Source organism: Salmo trutta, chromosome 26 (genome assembly GCF_901001165.1).
Source record: "Salmo trutta chromosome 26, fSalTru1.1, whole genome shotgun sequence".
Taxonomy (NCBI): Eukaryota; Metazoa; Chordata; class Actinopteri; order Salmoniformes; family Salmonidae; genus Salmo; species Salmo trutta.
In genome coordinates, this window is record NC_042982.1 from 22256391 (window position 1) to 22274832 (window position 18442).

The following is an 18442-nucleotide window of genomic DNA, read 5'->3' on the forward strand; positions in this document are numbered from 1 at the left end:
AGGGGGTCAAATACTTATTTCCCTCATTAAAATGCAAATCATTTTATAACATTTTTGACATGGGTTTTTCTGGATTTTTTTGTTGTTATTCTGTCTCTCACTGTTCAAATAAACCTACCATTAAAAGTATAGACTGATCATTTCTTTGTTAGTGGCCAAACGTACAAAATCAGCAGGGGATCAAATACTTTTTTCCCTCACTGTACAGTAGGGTTTCACCAGGTTTGCTGCTGTTGAATCCCTAATTATGCATCTTTTTTCCCCACCATATAAAATCCATAGAATCCCAGGTCCTTACTGACCCTGAGCTGAATCTCAAAGGATCTTATATCGCCACCTCGTGAGTTTTTTGAATAGCTGCAGTTCAGTGATCCTTTGGTCATTTGTTTGCCTACCTGGATTTGTGTGGCATGATTTGTATTCTGAAAATACCAGAATTTAACAGTAAATATAAGGGGAAAATCTCTTTGCAATGTTTGTGAGGAATATTGTGTAGGTTTATGTGTGCTAAGTAACAGGTTACAATGGCATTTTTGTTGTGCCCTGGCTGAGAGCTTGACCTAAGTAACAGAAGCGCAGAAGGACAGAGAAAGCTTGACATGAATTGACCGTTTTTTCAAACCCATTTGTTAGTTTCTTTTCATCTAAACAGCACTGCAGAGTTGACCTAAAGCATTGATAGGGCACATTTGTCACAGGATTTAGACATGTTTAATGTCTCATCAAGTAGCGTAATAAATCCGGACACAATATTGCATTTTCATGATACATTTAATCCAAAACATCAGATAGAAATACTAGTATTTTTAATCAGCAGTAAACTTCATTAGAGAATGTGGGGCACCTCAGTGTGTTGTGTATTTAAAATAAAACTAAAGAAAAAAAGAAAAACAACTGTTGCTTGTTTATATTTTGACACACTTAGAACAATTCTTGCATTTCAATCCAGCTGACCATTTGGATAACTTGGGCTGTTGTCATGCATTGGAGTTGCTCATCTGGATTTGCTTCCTCTCTGACAGACAGCAGTGCAGTTCAAGGTCAATAGATAATGGTCTCAATCTCCCCACAGTGAATGAGGTTTCGGCTTACTTGGGTGGCCCACCAAAAGAGTGATGATAATGCTTGTCATTCTTGTCATCAATGGGGAACCGTACTTTATCTAGGTTGGCAGACCCTCCACTATTCTGCATAGCAGAAGCTCTAGGGTTAGGGTTGGTGATGATGCCCAGGAAGACTGGTGCTTGTGTCTTATCGTCCATGAGGGCAAAGAAGAAGGGCTGGTTGAGAGTGAAAGAGGGGTTGGACCGTGAGATGACAAGGCTGGTAGCTGCAGCAGCCTCTGCTCCCTCCTCAGTGATCTCCATACTGGACTTGTGCTGCACACTGGACACCAGCAGAGGGCCCTCAGCTATGGCTGCCAGATTGGGACTAGCAAACAACTCCCCCATACCTGAGAATAACACAAATCACACACTTAGGTATAAGAGAAAGACTGTCAGTTCTAAAGTTTTCAAAAGACTTACAGCTTCTGGCAGTAATTTCAATTAGTGTAGAAGAATAACATGGAACAATTGTTTTAAATCTTTATCGCTCCTTCCCTTGTGCTTCAAGCCTTATTATCTGTGAATGTCTTCACTAGTGTACTCACTTCACATATTAATCTAGGCTGCTGATGGATCTTCCACTACTTACCAATGTTGGTCAGAGCCTCCTGCAGGTCCTGGCTGTAGTCCAGTTTGAATTTGGGCAGCTTGACCTGCATGGGTCTCTCTCTGGGCAGGCGGTTGTACAGGTCAGAGATGTTGAGCTTTGCTGCGAGGGCTGACCTATTCACCTGGCCATTCATGGGCATCACTATCAGCAGGCTCATCTGATTGTTGAAGGGGAAGCGAGCCACCTGCACAGGAAGACAAGGAGAATGATGAGAAATAGAAGGTAATGTAGTGTGCAACAATTTTGTGCCTCAGGAAAGTAGGAAGGTGAATAGTGAAATTAAAGGAGAGAAATTACAAAAAGAAGACAATATGTAAAAAAAAAAGAAAAAAAAGGAGACAAATACCATTTGGGAGTAATATCTGAAATATAATATAACACAGTATACAGGTACAGTATATACTACATGTAGAGAGTGATGGATGGTAAAATTATGAAAAACATAAATAATCAAGCTGGGGGGGGGACAAAAGGGATTGAGTGTCTTACCTGAGCTTCCAGATCATTATCAATGAGCAGACTTAAGGGGTATTTGGGCCCCATCATCATGTCAACATTGACCATGTGCTTGTCGTCAATGTAGAAGACATCTTTGGAGGTAAATCGTGGGTCAAAACGAGCCTTCCATTCTCCTATTTAGGCCAATATGTGATTATGGAGATATTAGAAGAAAAAAAACATTTAAGGACAGACTGATAATGCCAGGCAGGAAATAGAATTGTGAATTTAGTAGATAGATACTATGACAAACCTTTGAAATGGACAGCATTGATGAGCATGAGAAGCAGATTGGGCGGCAGACTGGTCAGGAAGTCAGTCACTTTTCCATTTGTGGCCCTCTCTACCCACTCGTTGACCTCAGCCAGACCTTCCAAGGTCACTGGCTCTGAGCCATATGCATCCTGAGACTGATTAATAAACTCTGGTTTGGGCTCAAACCCTGAAACAGACATCAAAAGACTCTTTCAGACATAATCATAATGTCATCGTGAAGTCATAAAGTCAGTAACACATCAGTACTTTCTTATTTAAATCTGGCCATTTAGAGTATTGTTTCATTCAATGTCACTTGTTTGAACTTCTGAACACTCAATCATAACATGTGTCTATTGTCATTAGCTTCCTTCCATTTCCAGGTCCGTTTCCTTTATGTTCCATCAACTTCCTAACCCTCTTACTCAAGTAACCAGTGAAGGGTTGGGGTCAATAGCATTTCAACTCCCTTTCCTGCAGTCAAATGACCAAATTGCCCTCTAGTGGCCTCATGGGTAGAATGTTATTCATATTGTTCATAATTTCATAATTAATAAACATGATTTTAAACGTTGAAAATCCGATGTTTCTTTGTCAAATGATTTTGTTATATTTCAGTCTTCTGTGATGTATATAAAGTGTAATATTGGGATGTAAACTCAAAATTCACTACATTTCAACTCTATATCTGACATGGTACAGGTCCCTTCTTTTTATAAGCCCACAAATGTGTGTGAGGTGTATACTTTGGTTTCAAAGTAGATTTGTTTAAGACGACCAAGAAACACTGTGTGACCCTGATTTAGTCCACTGCAGTAAAAGGTTAAGAAAATAAACAAATTCCAATTCTAATGGTTCCTCTATGAAAAGCATTGAAGAGATTTGGAAATGGAATTTCAGTATACTTCATGAACTAACTGGAATTGAAATGGAATTGACCCCAACCCTGAAGCAGAAAGCTCTGACCTGGTTGCAGGTAGAGGCGTGAGGCCACTTGCAGGTCGCTCTTGCGGAGGCGTTCCAGGAAGTAGTGTAGAGACATGTGGTAGCAGGGCAGAGTATCTCCATGGAGATGGTGCATGAGCAGCTCCTCTGTCTCATTCATGGCTCCTAAGATACATACATAGACATGATGATGATGATGTAACATGCTGCAGCTTATTGATTATTGGACTGCAATGTTGAGTGAACTAACACACAGGCATTTAGCTGCACCTTTTATTCCTGCTGCTATCTGTACACGTGACGAATACAATTTGCATTGAGCTCTTAACATTTACAACAAACAAGTACCTATTCAATTAGGTTATGTTGAGTCTAAACGTGTCCTATGGTCACAAGTAGGGCATTATATAGGGAGTAGGGTGCCATTTGGGACATAAGCTAAGAGGTTGTGATGCTGGTACTGTAAACCATGCCAAGTACAGATGATACTGAAAGAGCATAGATAACTACATTCCTAAAATGTTTTAATCACTCCTAAAAAAAACACAAAAACAGTATGTCATACCCAGAGCCAGCTGGGAGAGCGCCAGGGATATGCTGAGGGGGGATATAATGACATTGGGCTGCTCAGGTCTTGTTTTCATCTGGCCCAATAGCTTCATGCCCAGCCTCTGGATGGCACCAGCTAAGGCCTGCCTGGATTTTGGCCTGCGAGCCTGGGCCCTACAACCCCCATCCTGTCCCTGATTATCCTCCTCAGATGAGCCCCCGCCCAGGGCACTGGCCGTCACGAGGGGATAAGCGATGCTTGTATATGAGGTGGGACTTGTGTTTTGAGGCTCCTGTGTACTGGGGGCAGAAGTCCCTGATTCCTGGAAAAGTGGATTGTGTTGGGTTAAGAGAATGTAGAGTAAAAAGGCACGTGGATGGTATGAGAGCTGTGCATTCTGCTTTGGCAACTGACCTCTTTAGGGTGGCTGGGCATCAATGGGATGAGAGGGACCAGAGGGATTGGAGCATCATTTGACACCTCTCCATTCTGCTTGAAGGGAAAAACAGTGATATGAGAATGCACATCATTCAGAAAAAGTAGTCACGATTGATGTTGATGATTAATTTCAGTGCTTTACAGTTAGTCCTTGTCTGCAGACACAGAACAACAGGAGTGATAGTAGACAAAGGTCCATGTCCATGAACAGCCAGCCTGAAACAACAGAGGGTAAAAAGCTATTACTCAATGAGACTGGCCCACTCAATTCCTGTCAATGGAATGAATGACAGGTGAAGGACGACAAGAAACTGACATTTAGGCTCGATAATCCAGTCTTTCGCAATCACAAACACAAAACAGTTCTATTAACTTCTTTAGCATGGTACAGCAGTGTATCTCATTTGAAAATAGAAAAAATTACAAAACAGACTTTTCCCTGGAAGACAACATGTATGTACTGAGGTATATCATACAAAACATTCTCACCAGTATATATATATATTTTTTTACTTAATTTGGGATGCACATTTAGAAGTCTATAATCCCGTCTCTCCCTCTAGCCTCCCTCTCTGTATGGCAACTACATTCTTAATTTAAAATGAACACCTGAAAGATGGTGACCAGGTACAAACAGTTTAACATTTTGGGCTCTCTTGCTCTGGTAAATCTGGTTAGCAAGACCAGCAGCTGGTACCACCAGCTAGCTATACTAGCTGTATCTACATAATGGCAAGCCTTGCCACAAGTACACATTGAGAGGAATTACTTTCATATTTTATGACCAGGGACATTATCCACTTGCTATTTCTTCATAACATACCAAAAACAGGAAAACAACTTTTAAAAACAGTTTGCAATTAAATGGAATGTTTGGTGACATTTGGTTTAAATGAACGCACATAATCAAAGGACAACCTCAAGTGTTATACTATTACTATAATTATAACTAGATTTTACTATTAGTCCTACTACTATTACCCTGAGGCAAAGGTTTAGCTGAAACCTTATGACTTGTATAAATGAAAGTGTAAGCCAATGAAATCATAAGCCATATCATAAATTCCCAAATGTTTGTTCTTACCTTGACAAAATTAAGATGGGAGACCTGCTATCCTGTCTAAAGAGACACACACACACTGAATGTGTAATAGCAGAATTCTTCCTTTGCAAAAGACTGGGAGTTGCTCAGCAGGCTGTTAAATTTCAACTTTTATTGATCTGTGCTTCATATATGTCACTACTTGTTTGTAAATGTAAATATTGAGACCGATTCAGGGGTTAAACAGTGAGCCTGACAGAGCCTGAAACTTGAAGCAACTCCAAACCTGGTATGAAGCAACTCCAAACCTGACAAAATTGGCATTAGACTGATTGGATGGGTAGAAACGGAACGTAGCTACACTGCATAACAGACAAAAGTTTTTACCACTCAACATAAAACAGTAGGTGGTATCTACCAGATCACATGACTGCAGCTGAGCTGACAGACATTTTTCTAAAAACATCAGGAGGGGACTTTGTCCAACAAGAACCCTAAATGTTGCGCTCTCTGAGTTGCTTGCAACAGAGAGGAGAATAAGAGAGGAGGATTTGGTGAGAACTGACATTATACAAACATTTCTGACTGAAACCTGAAACAAGCACATTGTGTAGGTAATATTTTATTAAACCTGTTAAATAAAATGAGTACTTCTCTCATCAAAATGTTGTAATGGACATCAGTTTGACCATTTCTGATTATCAAGGTGTTACTTAATTCCTTTTGAAAATAAAGTACATTTTTGATTATTAGACAATACAAAACTCAAAGGAACCACAAAAAAATCAGAGGAGCGAGCCTCGTGGGAACATGGTGACCCTTGTGGCCTGTTAAACAACTGGATGAGCCAAGGTTGACGGTTCTCTCCAAAAAAGACTGTGTTGAGGTCATGGATGGTAATGCACATCATAAAAGTGCAGAAGAGCACAGACACCCTTGGGAGCAGAGTAGACTGTCTTGAAGATTGACTAAGAACAGGAGTGAAAACTTTGGCAACAGGTGTTATGGTGGAAGAGATAAGCATCCCATTCAGGATAACAAGGTACATACACTGGCTTTTTCTTGCCATTCTTTTTCTTATACTGCCAATTTGTGATTACATATAAGGCATAGTTATTACAATAAAAAAGTCAATTGGGTCTTGGCTTGGATACTTTGTTCCTATGCTAGTCGATGTTATGGACAAATTAGAGTCCAAACACATTGCTTGCTTAATGTCTGAGTGGGTTTCATCATGATACATTACATAAAAACAACCTTTCTTTAATTAGGCCTACAAACTGATTGTTTCTATCGGCAACCATGGTTCAGAATTATTCAAAAGAAATGTTAACGACGCTAATATTAAACCATTCAATTGTAAAATAATCTTAAAATGTGATCGAGAATAGCTTGATAATGGAGCTCCTTATTGTGCAGTAGGATTTGACTATGTGACCTTGGCACACAGCAGTTACAGGTTGAAGAATCACATCGTGACTCCTTGCCATCCCACTTGTCAAGCCTTCAGCTTGTCTGCATTAAGTAGATGCATTAACACTTGTAAAATCAAATGGTCTTGTGTTGGTTTATTTTTACAATTTAGAAACAATGTAAGGTGAGATAAAGCATTACTTCTTTAGAAAGACATGGCAAATAGACTTAAAATGTTTTTTTTTTTTTCTCATCTAGAAATACAGCATAGTTATTCAGTGCACCTGATGCATGGTGATGCATTTTATTTTTATTTCACCTTTATTTAACCAGGTAGGCTAGTTGAGAACAAGTTCTCATTTGCAACTGCGACCTGGCCAAGATAAAGCATGGCAATTCGACACATACAACAACATAGAGTTACACATGGAATTAACAAAACATACAGTAGAACAAAAGAAAACAAAAAGTCTATATACAGTGAGTGCAAATGAGGTAAGTTAAGGCAATAAATAGGCCATGGTGGCGAAGTAATTACAATATAGCAATTAAACACTGGAATGGTAGATGTGCAGAAGATGAATGTGCAAGTAGAGATACTGGGGTGCAAAGGAGCAAGATAAATAAATAAATACAGTATGGGGATGAGGTAGGTAGATAGATGGGCTGTTTACAGATGGGCTGTGTACAGGTGCAGTGATCTGTGAGCTGCTCTGACAGCTGGTGCTTAAAGCTAGTGAGGGAGATATGAGTCTCCAGCTCCAGAGATTTTAGCAGTTCGTTCCAGTCATTGGCAGTAGAGAACTGGAAGGAAAGACGACCAAAGGAGGAATTGGCTTTGGGGGTGACCAGAGAGATATACCTGCTGGAGCGCGTGCTACAGGTGGGTGCTGCTATGGTGACCAGTGAGCTGAGATAAGGCGGGGCTTTACCTAGCAGAAACTTGTAAATAACCTGTAGCCAGTGGGTTTGGCGACGAGTATGAAGCGAGGGCCAACCAACGAGAGCATACAGGTCGCAATGGTGGGTAGTGTATGGGGCTTTGGTGACAAAACAGATGGCACTGTGATAGACTGCATCCAGTTTGTTGAGTAGAGTGTTGGAGGCTATTTTATAGATGACATCACTGAAGTCGAGGATCGGTAGGATGGTCAGTTTTACGAGGGTATGTTTGGCAGCATGAGTGAAGGATGCTTTGTTGCGATATAGGAAGCCGATTCTAGATTTAATTTTGGATTGGAGATGCTTAATGTGAGTCTGGAAGGAGAGTTTACAGTCTAACCAGACACCTAGGTATTTGTAGTTGTCCACGTATTCTAAGTCAGAGCCGTCCAGAGTAGTGATGCTGGACGGGCGAGCAGGTGCGGGCAGTGATCGATTGAATAGCATGCATTTGGTTTTACTTGCGTTTAAGAGCTGTTGGAGGCCACGGAAGGAGAGTTGTATGGCATTGAAGCTTGTCCGGAGGTTAGTTAACACAGTGTCCAAAGAAGGGCCAGAAGTATACAGAATGGTGTCGTCTGCGTAGAGGTGGATCAGAGAATCACCAGCAGCAAGAGCAACATCATTGATGTATACAGAGAAGAGAGTCGGCCCGAGAATTGAACCCTGTGGCACACCCATAGAGACTGCCAGAGGTCCGGACAACAGGCCCTCCGATTTGACACACTGAACTCTATCAGAGAAGTAGTTGGTGAACCAGGCGAGGCAATAATTTGAGAAACCAAGGCTGTCGAGCGTGCCAATAAGAATGTGGTGATTGACAGAGTCGAAAGACTTGGCCAGGTCGATGAATACGGCTGCACAGTACTGTCTCTTATCGATGGCGGTTATGATATCGTTTAGGACCTTGAGCGTGGCTCAGGTGCACCCATGACCAGATCTGAAACCAGATTATAATAATCTAATAATAATAATGATAATAATGATAGGTGTGGGTGTGTGAAATGTGAATCAGTCTTTTTTGGTGTTGGTTGATAGGTATGCATCTATTTGGAAAGTACCAACACTACATCAGAGCCATGTTAGGCTCCACCTTCCTGAGCAGTTCCTTTTGAAAATAATATTGACCGAGTCAAGGATAAGAATCTTCTTCATAATATAAGATCTATAGATAAATGCTAAAAGTCATAATCAAGTGTTTAGTTGCCCCATACAGTAGATCTATCCTCGAATGAGTGACACAACACTTCATCTTTATTTTGGTCGTTGACTACAGCAGAGCAGACGGGCAAAGTGCCCTCAGTTTGAGGCTCATATACAGTGGGGGAAAAAAGTATTTGATCCCCTGCTGATTTTGTACGTTTGCCCACTGACAAAGAAATGATCAGTCTATAATTTTAATGGTTGATTTATTTGAACAGTGAGAGACAGAATAACAACAAAAAAATCCAGAAAAACACATGTCAAAAATGTTATAAAATGATTTGCATTTTAATGAGGGAAATAAGTATTTGACCCCTATGACTTAGTACTTGGTGGCAAAACCCTGGTTGGCAATCACAGATGTCAGACGTTTCTTGTAGTTGGCCACCAGGTTTGCACACATCTCAGGAGGGATTTTGTCCCACTCCTCTTTGCAGATCTTCTCCAAGTCATTAAGGTTTCGAGGCTGACATTTGGCAACTCGAACCTTCAGCTCCCTCCACAGATTTTCTATGGGATTAAGGTCTGGAGACTGGCTAGGCCACTCCAGGACCTTAATGTGCTTCTTCTTGAGCCACTCCTTTGTTGCCTTGGCCGTGTGTTTTGGGTCATTGTCATGCCGGAATACCCATCCACGACCCATTTTCAATGCCCTGGCTGAGGGAAGGATGTTCTCACCCAAGATTTGACGGTACATGGCCCCGTCCATCGTCCCTTTGATGCGGTGAAGTTGTCCTGTCCCCTTAGCAGAAAAACACCCCCAAAGCATAATGTTTCCACCTCCATGTTTGACGGTGGAGATGGTGTTCTTGGGGTCATAGGCAGCATTCCTCCTCCTCCAAACACAGTGAGTTGAGTTGATGCCAAAGAGCTCCATTTTGGTCTCATCTGAACATAACACTTTCTCCAGTTGTCCTCTCAATCAATCAGATGTTCATTGCCAAACTTCAGACGAGCATGTATATGTATTCTTGAGCAGGGGGACCTTGCGGGCGCTGCAGGATTTCAGTCCTTCACAGCGTAGTATGTTACCAATTGTTTTGTTGGTGACTATGGTCCCAGCTGCCTTGAGATCATTGACAAGATCCTCCCGTGTAGTTCTGGGCTGATTCCTCACCGTTCTCATGATCATTGCAACTCCACGAGGTGAGATCTTGCATGGAGCCCCAGGCCGAGGGATATTGACAGTTCTTTTGTGTTTCTTCCATTTGCGAATAATCGCACCAAACGTTGTCACCTTCTCACCAAGCTTCTTGGCGATGGTCTTGTTGCCCATTCCAGCCTTGTGTAGGTCTACAATCTTGTCCCTGACATCCTTGGAGAGCTCTTTGGTCTTGGCCATGGTGGAGAGTTTGGAATCTGATTGATTGCTTCTGTGGACAGGTGTCTTTTATACAGGTAACAAACTGAGATTAGGAGCACTCCCTTTAAGAGTGTGCTCCTAATCTCAGCTCGTTACCTGTATAAAAGACACCTGTGAGCCAGAAATCTTTCTGATTGAGAGGGGGTCAAATACTTATTTCCCTCATTAAAATGCAAATCAATTTATAACATTTTTGACATGCGTTTTTTCTGGATATTTTTGTTGTTATTCTGTCTCTCACTGTTCAAATAAACCTACCATTAAAATTATAGACTGATCCTTTCTTTATCAGTGGGCAAACGTACAAAATCAGCAGAGGATCAATTACTTTTTTCCCCCACTGTAAGTAGTCCTTAAGTGGTCCTCTCTCTCTGTAGTAAAAGCATGTTTTGAGGACTTCACCACTTGCCTCATCAGCGGGTCTAGCCTCGATCCCACACGGGAGGAGCGGAGAGAGGCTCAGGATACAGGCAACACGCTTTAGGAATAGGACACCTTCAGCAAAAGTCAACAGCAGAGTCTATAGCTAGCTGAGCCAGTTTGTTATACGTTAGCCCCTAAGCTAGCAGCCTGATGGCCCCATTCTCTGAACCCAGCAGCAGGAGCCTCTTGGTGGGCAGCACAGCCAGGCTGGTGACGGTTCCACGAAAGTTCTCCAAGCTGAGCTTGGTGCTGCTGGCTGGGCTGGCAGAGATGTTCATCATGGAGTACACCCTTATCTTGTTGGCCACGGTGACCGCCACGATCTCTGCCCCGTACAGGTCGAAGGCATGGACCGGGTTGGAGGGTCACTTGTACTGGTGGAGGGGCTTGTGTTCCAGGTCTTTCCACACAGTCAGAGTGTGGTCAGTGGACAAACTGATGACCAGGTTTCCCTCAGCAGCCTGCAAAACACACAGGAGACCACAGTCAGAGAGCACTGTGTGTGTACACTCACAAACACCCACACCAACCCACGCTCACACCCACACACCCATGCGCTCACCCTGACAAAACTGGATTAAAATGAGCACTCGTATATTCTTTGTTTGGACATTACACATTTTTATTTTTTTATTTTATTTAACCTATTTAACTAGGCAAGTCAGTTTAGAACAAATTCTTATTTACAATGATTGCCTACCAAGAGGCAAAAGGCCTCCTGCGGGGACGTGGGCTGGGATTAAAAATAATAAATAAATATAATATAAATATAGGACAAAACACACATCAGGACATGAGAGAAAACACAACACTACATAAAGAGAGACCTAAGACAAAAACATAGCAAGGCAGCAACATATGACAAGACAGCATGGTAGCAACACAACAACATGGAAGAAACACAACATGGTAGCAGCACAAAACATGGTACAAACCGCACAAAGGGCAAGAAGGTAGAGACAATAATACATCACACAAAGCAGCCACATCTGTCAGTAAGTGTCCATGATTGAGTCTTTGAATACAGAGATGACCAGTTTACAGAGGAGTATCCAGTGCAGTGATGTGTCCTATAAGGAGCACTGGTGGCAAATCTGATGGCCGAATGGTAAAGAACATCTAGTCGCTCGAGAGCAGCCTTACCTGACGATCTATAAATTACGTCTCCGTAATCTAGCATGGGTAGGATGGTCATCTGAAGCAGGGTTAGTTTGGCAGCTGGGGTGAAAGAGGTGCGATAACAATAGAAGAAACCAAGCCTAGATTTAACTTTAGCCTGAGGCTTTGATCTGTGTTGAGAGAAGGTCAGTGTACCGTCTAGTCATACTCCCAAGTACTTGTATGAAGTGACTATCTCAAGCTCTAAACCCTCAGAGGTAGTAATCACACCTGTGGGGAGAGGGGCATTCTTCTTACCAAACCACATGACCTTTGTTTTGGAGGTGTTCCGAACAAGGTTAAGTGTAGAGAAAGCTTGTTGGACACTAAGAAAGCTTTGTTGTAGAGCGTTTAACACAAAATCCAGGGAGGGGCCAGCTGAGTATAAGACTGTATCATCTGCATATAAATGGATGAGAGAGCTTCCTACTGCCTGAGCTATGTTGTTGATGTAAATTGAGAAGAGCGTAGGCCAAGGATCGAACATTAGGGTACACCTCTGGTGACAGGCAGTGGCTGAGACAGAAGATTTTCTGACTTTATACACTGCACTCTTTGAGAGAGGTAGTTAGCAAACCAGGCCAAAGACCCCTCAGGAGGGACCAATAATCATCAGCCGGCCCACAAGAATGGAATGGTCTACTGTATCAAAAGCTTTGGCCAAGTCAATAAAAATAGCAGCACAACATTGCTTAGAATCAAGGGCAATGGTGACATCATTTAGGACCTTTAAGGTTGCAGTGACACATCCATAACCCGAGCGGAAACCAGATTGCATACCTGAGAGAATACTAGACATCAAGAAAGCCAGTCAGTTGATTATTGACAAGTTTTTCCAACACTTTTGATAAACAGGGAAAAATAGAAATAGGCCTATAACTGTAAGGATCAGCTTGATCTCCCCCTTTAAATAAAGGACAAACTGTGGCTGCCTTCCAAGCAATGGGAACCTCCCCAGAAAGGAGAGACAGGTTAAAAAAGTTGGCGATAGGCTTGACGATGATAGGGGATACAATCTTCAGTGGCGCACCTCAAACATGGGAGAACTGACAGAGTAATCCATAAATATTACAGCAATGAGGAGTCTAGGTCATTTCTGGATGGACCAGTGAGACTCAGTATAGCCTTTATAATGAGTAACTCCTGTCCATATTTACCTGAACTTGAGCCTCTAAAGCCAGAGACACAATCCTTGACCCCACCAATCAGGGTTAAGTCAAGTTTGCTCAGCTCTAGTGCTTTGTTGACTGCTTCTGAACAAACCCTCTGGGTACAACTGTCACTTGACTCACGTTAAAATTTCACCACCACCACCAATATGGAACAGCAGAATAAAACAGTAAGCTGCAACTCTGCCTCGTGTTTATCAGCTGACTGACTGCTGAACATTTTAGAGCCCTACATACTTCCCTGAGAGGAACATGTGAAGGACTGACTGGCCAGAGATAGTGGCTGCGTCTGAAATGGCATCCTATTCCCTGTATAGTGCACTACTTCTGACCAGGGCCCAAAGGGAGAGAATAGAGTGGCATTTGGGATGCAGCCAGTATGTCAAGCAGCAGAAACATGTTGATGGGAAAAGGCCCATTATGTAACAAAGCTCCGCAGGCCAAATAACTGACTGTGTGAGAGAGTGGGAGCAGTCAGTGCTAGGAGACAAGGTTCACTTTATATCCCTCAATATCCATTGTTTATGCCGCTGGTGAAATCCAATAGCTAACCGCAGTAAAAAATAATCACTATCCAACGGGAACATGAATCCGTATTGATTTGAAACCACTGCTCTAGCAATCGTCAGTGTGAAATTACCAAAAAACATGCACGTGCAGACACTGAACACACACCTACCCAACCCCCCCCCCCCCACACACACACCTCTTAATCTGCAGGATGTCTCCCTCGTGGGCGGGCCAGCCTCTCAGCACCAGGCTTGTGCGTGCGTCTAGCAGCACGATGAAGCCAGAGGAGAAGCCTGCAGCCACGGTGCACCCTCCAGGGCTCACGGCCAGGTAGCGGATCAGTCCGGCACTCACGTTGTGGTACGCCAGCCGTTAGCTCTGCTGCAGAGGATACGTTCATTAGAGTTACCAGCCTCAGAAATCAGCAATTAACTGCAGCAATTATAAATTCAATCAGCAATTAATGAGTAGGTGTGTCCAAACGTTTGACTGGTACTGTATATAAATTATATTTATGTTCTTTTTTTAGGGAAGAGCATTGACTCTGGCATGTCAGGCAGGCCAAGACTAGGAAGATTAGAAGCAATAGGAAAAAGCTATTCTATTCCATTACACTGATAAATAACATGGGATAATAAGTCAGAAAAGCATGGTACCGCCCCAAATGGCACCCTATCCCTTACATAGTGCACTACTTTTGACCAGACCACTAGATTAGCATAAAAAGGATGGAGACTAAACAGGGGAGTGAGCAGGGTAGTTTTTCTCTGGGTTTGGTAGGTACCTGCAAGCCTGGGTCGATGAAGCGGAGGAGAGTCTGCACTGCCAAACACTACACTACAGTGAGGAGCAGGCATGGTGGTCACTGCTGTGATGGGGGATCTTCCCATCCAGGGCCTCATAAGAGCAGATCTGTTCACCTGGACACACACAGGAAGAGGAGAGCTTTATTTCCCAATACTTTATGTATGTTCGGAAGCTTTCACATAATATTTACCTAATTTCTTATTATAATTAAATATGTAGTGGAATTAAAATAAAAATCACTCAGTTAAATGAAAAACATTCTGTGTACTCCAACAAAACAAAAGCAGAGAGTCAACTCAACACGTCTCCTCCCCACTGACCTGTGATCTGGTCTGAGAGGTGCACGGTGCCGTCACAGCTGACCACCCTCCAGTTGGCCAACACAGAACACAGACTTCTTATGATCCATGTAGGTCAGCCTTGGCTCCACCACCCGCGTCACGTCGCAGGGGTTATAGAGGGGCCACAGCTTCACTGTTTTGTCCGTGCTACCAGACAGGAAGTAGTCCTCCCCAGCAAGCGGAGCCAAACACTTAGCCATGCCCGAATGGGCCAGGAAGCTCTGCAGGCGGATCTGGTGGAAGTCGAAGTGGGGATCCTGCTGGTTGAGACTGATCTCATACTGCCAGCAGGCCAGCCAGTTGCCCTGCAGGGAGCGGCCACTGCGAGGGAGCTACCCTGTCCTGTCCTTGGACCCTGCTGGGGGGGGGGGGGCATCAGGACTGCCAGGACTCACCCTGGAGTGGTAGGACTGGGCCAACCTCCAGACCAGCTCGTGGTTGGAAACCAGCTTATGGATCGCTACATTACCTGGGCCAGGGCCAAAGGACACAATGCTTTGACAACCATCAAGGACATACAGTTGAAGTCGGAAGTTTACATACACCTTTGCCAAATACATTTAAACTCAGTTTTTCACAGTTCCTGACATTTAATCGCAGTAAAAATTCCCTGTCTTAGGTCAGTTAGGATCACCACTTTATATTAAGAATGTGAAATGTCAGAATAATAGCAGAGAGAGAATGATTTATTTCAGCTTTTATTTCTTTCATCACACTCCCAGTGGGTCAGAAGTTTACATACACTCAATTAGTATTTGGTAGCATTGCCTTTAAATTGTTTCACTTGGGTCAAATGTTTTGGGTAGCCTTCCACAAGCTTCCCACAATAAGTTGGGTGAATTCTGTCCCATTCCTCCTGACAGAGCTGGTGTAACTGAGTCAGGTTTGTAGGCCTCCTTGCTCGCACACTCTTTTTCAGTTCTGCTCAGAAATTTCCTAAAGGATTGAGGTCAGGGGTTTGTGATGGCCACTCCAATATCTTGACTTTGTTGTCCTTAAGTCAATTTTCCACAACTTTGGAAGTATGCTTGGGGCCATTGTCCATTTGGAAGACCCATTTGTGACCAAGCTTTAACTTCCTGACTGATGTCTTGAGATGTTGCTTCAATATATCCACATCATTTTCCTCCCTCAAGATGCCATCTATTTTGTGAAGTGCACCAGTCCCTCCTGCAGCAAAGCACCCCCACAACATGATGCTGCCACCCCTGTGCTTCACGGTTGGGATGGTGTTCTTCGGCTTGCAAGCCTCCCCCTTTTCCCTCCAAACATAACGATGGTCATTATGGCCAAACACTTCAATTTTTGTTTCATCAGACCAGAGGACATTTCTCCAAAGTTCAATCTTTGTCCCCTGTGCAGTTGCAAACCCTAGTCTTGCTTTTTTATGGCGGTTTTGGACCAGTGGCTTCTTCCTTGCTGAGCGGCCTTTCAGGTTATGTCGATATAGGACTCGTTTTACTGTGGATATAGATACTTTTGTACCTGTTTCCTCCAGCATCTTCACAAGGTCCTTTGCTGTTCTTCTGGGATTGATTTGCACTTTTCACACCAAAGTACATTCAAATCTAGGAGACAGAACATGTCTCCTTCCTGAGCGGTATGACGGCTGCGTGGTCCCATGGTGTTTATACTTGTGTACTATTGTTTGGACAGATGAACGTGGTAACTTCAGGCGTTTGGAAATTGCTCCCAAGGATGAACCAGACTTGTGGAGGTCTATCATTTTTTTTCAGAGGTCTCTGCTGATTTCCCCATGATGTCAAGCAAAGAGGTACTGAGTTTGAAGGTAGGCCTTGAAATTCATCCACAGGTACAGCTCCAATTGACTGAAATTATGTCAATTAGCCTATCAGAAGCTTCTAAAGCCATGACATCATTTTCTGGAATTTTCCAAGCTGTTTAAAAAGGCATACACTTAGTGTATGTAAACATCTGACCCACTGGAATTGTGATACAGTGAATTATAAGTGAAATAATCTGTCTTTACACAATTGTTGGAAAAATTACTTGTGTTATGCACAAAGTAGATGACCTAACCAACTTGCCAAAACTACAGTTTGTTAACAAGAAATTTGTGGAGTGGTTGAAAAAAAGAGTTAATGACTGCAACCTAAGTGTATGTAAACTTCCGACTTAAACTGTGTAAGGAACATGTAGAATTCAGATTTTAAGATGGATTGTATGCATTTATAAAATTGTTTGTGTGTGTGCGCGCGCGTGTCTCACCTATGAAGGCAGTAGAAGGGGATGTTGGAGGCATATGCCATCTCAGGGTTAAACACGGCCTGCAGCTCCTCCAGAACCCCCAGCTCACACGTCACCTCTGACCCCTCCGGCGTACACACATCCAGCAGGGTGCATTCTCCCACCTCCCTGCAGGGGGAGCTCTCCATCTGCGCCACACAGAGGACAGCTCAATGGAATGAAATAATTTTAAAAAGTCTCACAACTTCACATAAGTTAGGAGACTGAGCTCATATCAAAACTGACATATTTGAATTTCCTGGCTTTTAACCAGCCTAACTTCACTTAAAACATTTTGGTGTTTAATATATACAGTTTCAGAATGCCTACCTTCCAGTAAGGCCAGTGTTTCCCTGTCCCTGTAGGCACTGCAGCAGGGAGAAGACAGTGAAGAAGCGTTTCAGGGTCTCTACCATGTGTTGCTGCACCATCTCCCTGCCGATGCGCAAGCAGATGAGTCATCAGGCGGAGGGTCTTCAGACACACAGCCGAACGTGCCTGCACTCCACTGGGGAACCTGAGGACAGAACAGAGTGGCAGATTCAATAGAACACTGTTTAACATTATACCCAATGTCTATTTCATTTCAATGTAACACTATGAATTTATGTGGGAAATAATGTTTTCTTGCATGTTTCAGTCTCCAAGGTCTTATGTTACACTGAACAAAAATACAAACATGTAAAGTGTTGGTCCCTCCTTCACTAAGATAATCCATCCACCTGACAGGTGTGGTATATCAAGAAGCTGATTAAACAGTATGATCATTACACAGGTGCACCCTGTGCTGGGGACAATAAAAGACCACTAAAATGTGTAGTTTCGTCACATGAATACACATTATACATGAATATATTGAACCTTCTTTTTGAGATGGTTTTTCCTTCTCATTTTAGTTATCTATTAATTTCTAAAAACAATTTTTGAGAGAGCGTGCAATTGGCATGCTGACTACAGGAATGTCCACCAGAGCTGTTGCCAGAGAACTGAATGTTCATTTCTCTAACATAAGCCTGCAACGTCATTTTAGAGAATTTAGCAGTTAAGTCCAACAGCCCTCACAACCATAGACCATGTGTAACCTCACCAGCCAAGGTCATCCAGCTTCTTCACCTGCGGGATCGTCTGAGACCAGCCACCTGGCCAGCTGATGAAACTGTGGGATTGCACAACCGAAGAAATTCTGCACAAACCGTCTCAGGGAAGCTCATCTGTGTGCTCGTCGTCCTCACCAGGGTCTTGACCTGACCGCAGTTTGGCATCGTAACCGACTTCAGTGGGCAAATGCTCACCTTCAATGGCCACTGGCACGCTGGAGAAGTGTGCTTTTCACAGATGAATCCGGGTTACAACTGTACCGGGCAGATGGTAGACAGCATGTATGGTGTCATGTGGGCGAGCGGTTTGCTGATGTCAACGTGG

General features: G+C 43.0%; 1 protein-coding gene and 1 pseudogene across 1 annotated transcript; both read right to left on the bottom strand.

Annotated features, from left to right (window-relative positions):
- Positions 1-752: 752 nt before the first annotated feature.
- On the bottom strand, positions 753-5602 carry LOC115163437 (alpha-2-antiplasmin-like). Its single transcript, XM_029715293.1, is given in 10 exon segments — positions 753-1453; positions 1696-1900; positions 2206-2348; positions 2468-2656; positions 3436-3579; positions 3980-4123; positions 4126-4286; positions 4379-4453; positions 4545-4618; positions 5487-5602. Coding segments are annotated over 7 exon segments (1215 nt in total). The 5' UTR covers positions 4151-4286; positions 4379-4453; positions 4545-4618; positions 5487-5602; the 3' UTR covers positions 753-1088.
- A 5115-nt stretch (positions 5603-10717) lies between these two features.
- The window catches only part of LOC115162833 (WD repeat-containing protein 81-like), a 34691-nt pseudogene continuing 26966 nt past the window's right edge, over positions 10718-18442 (bottom strand).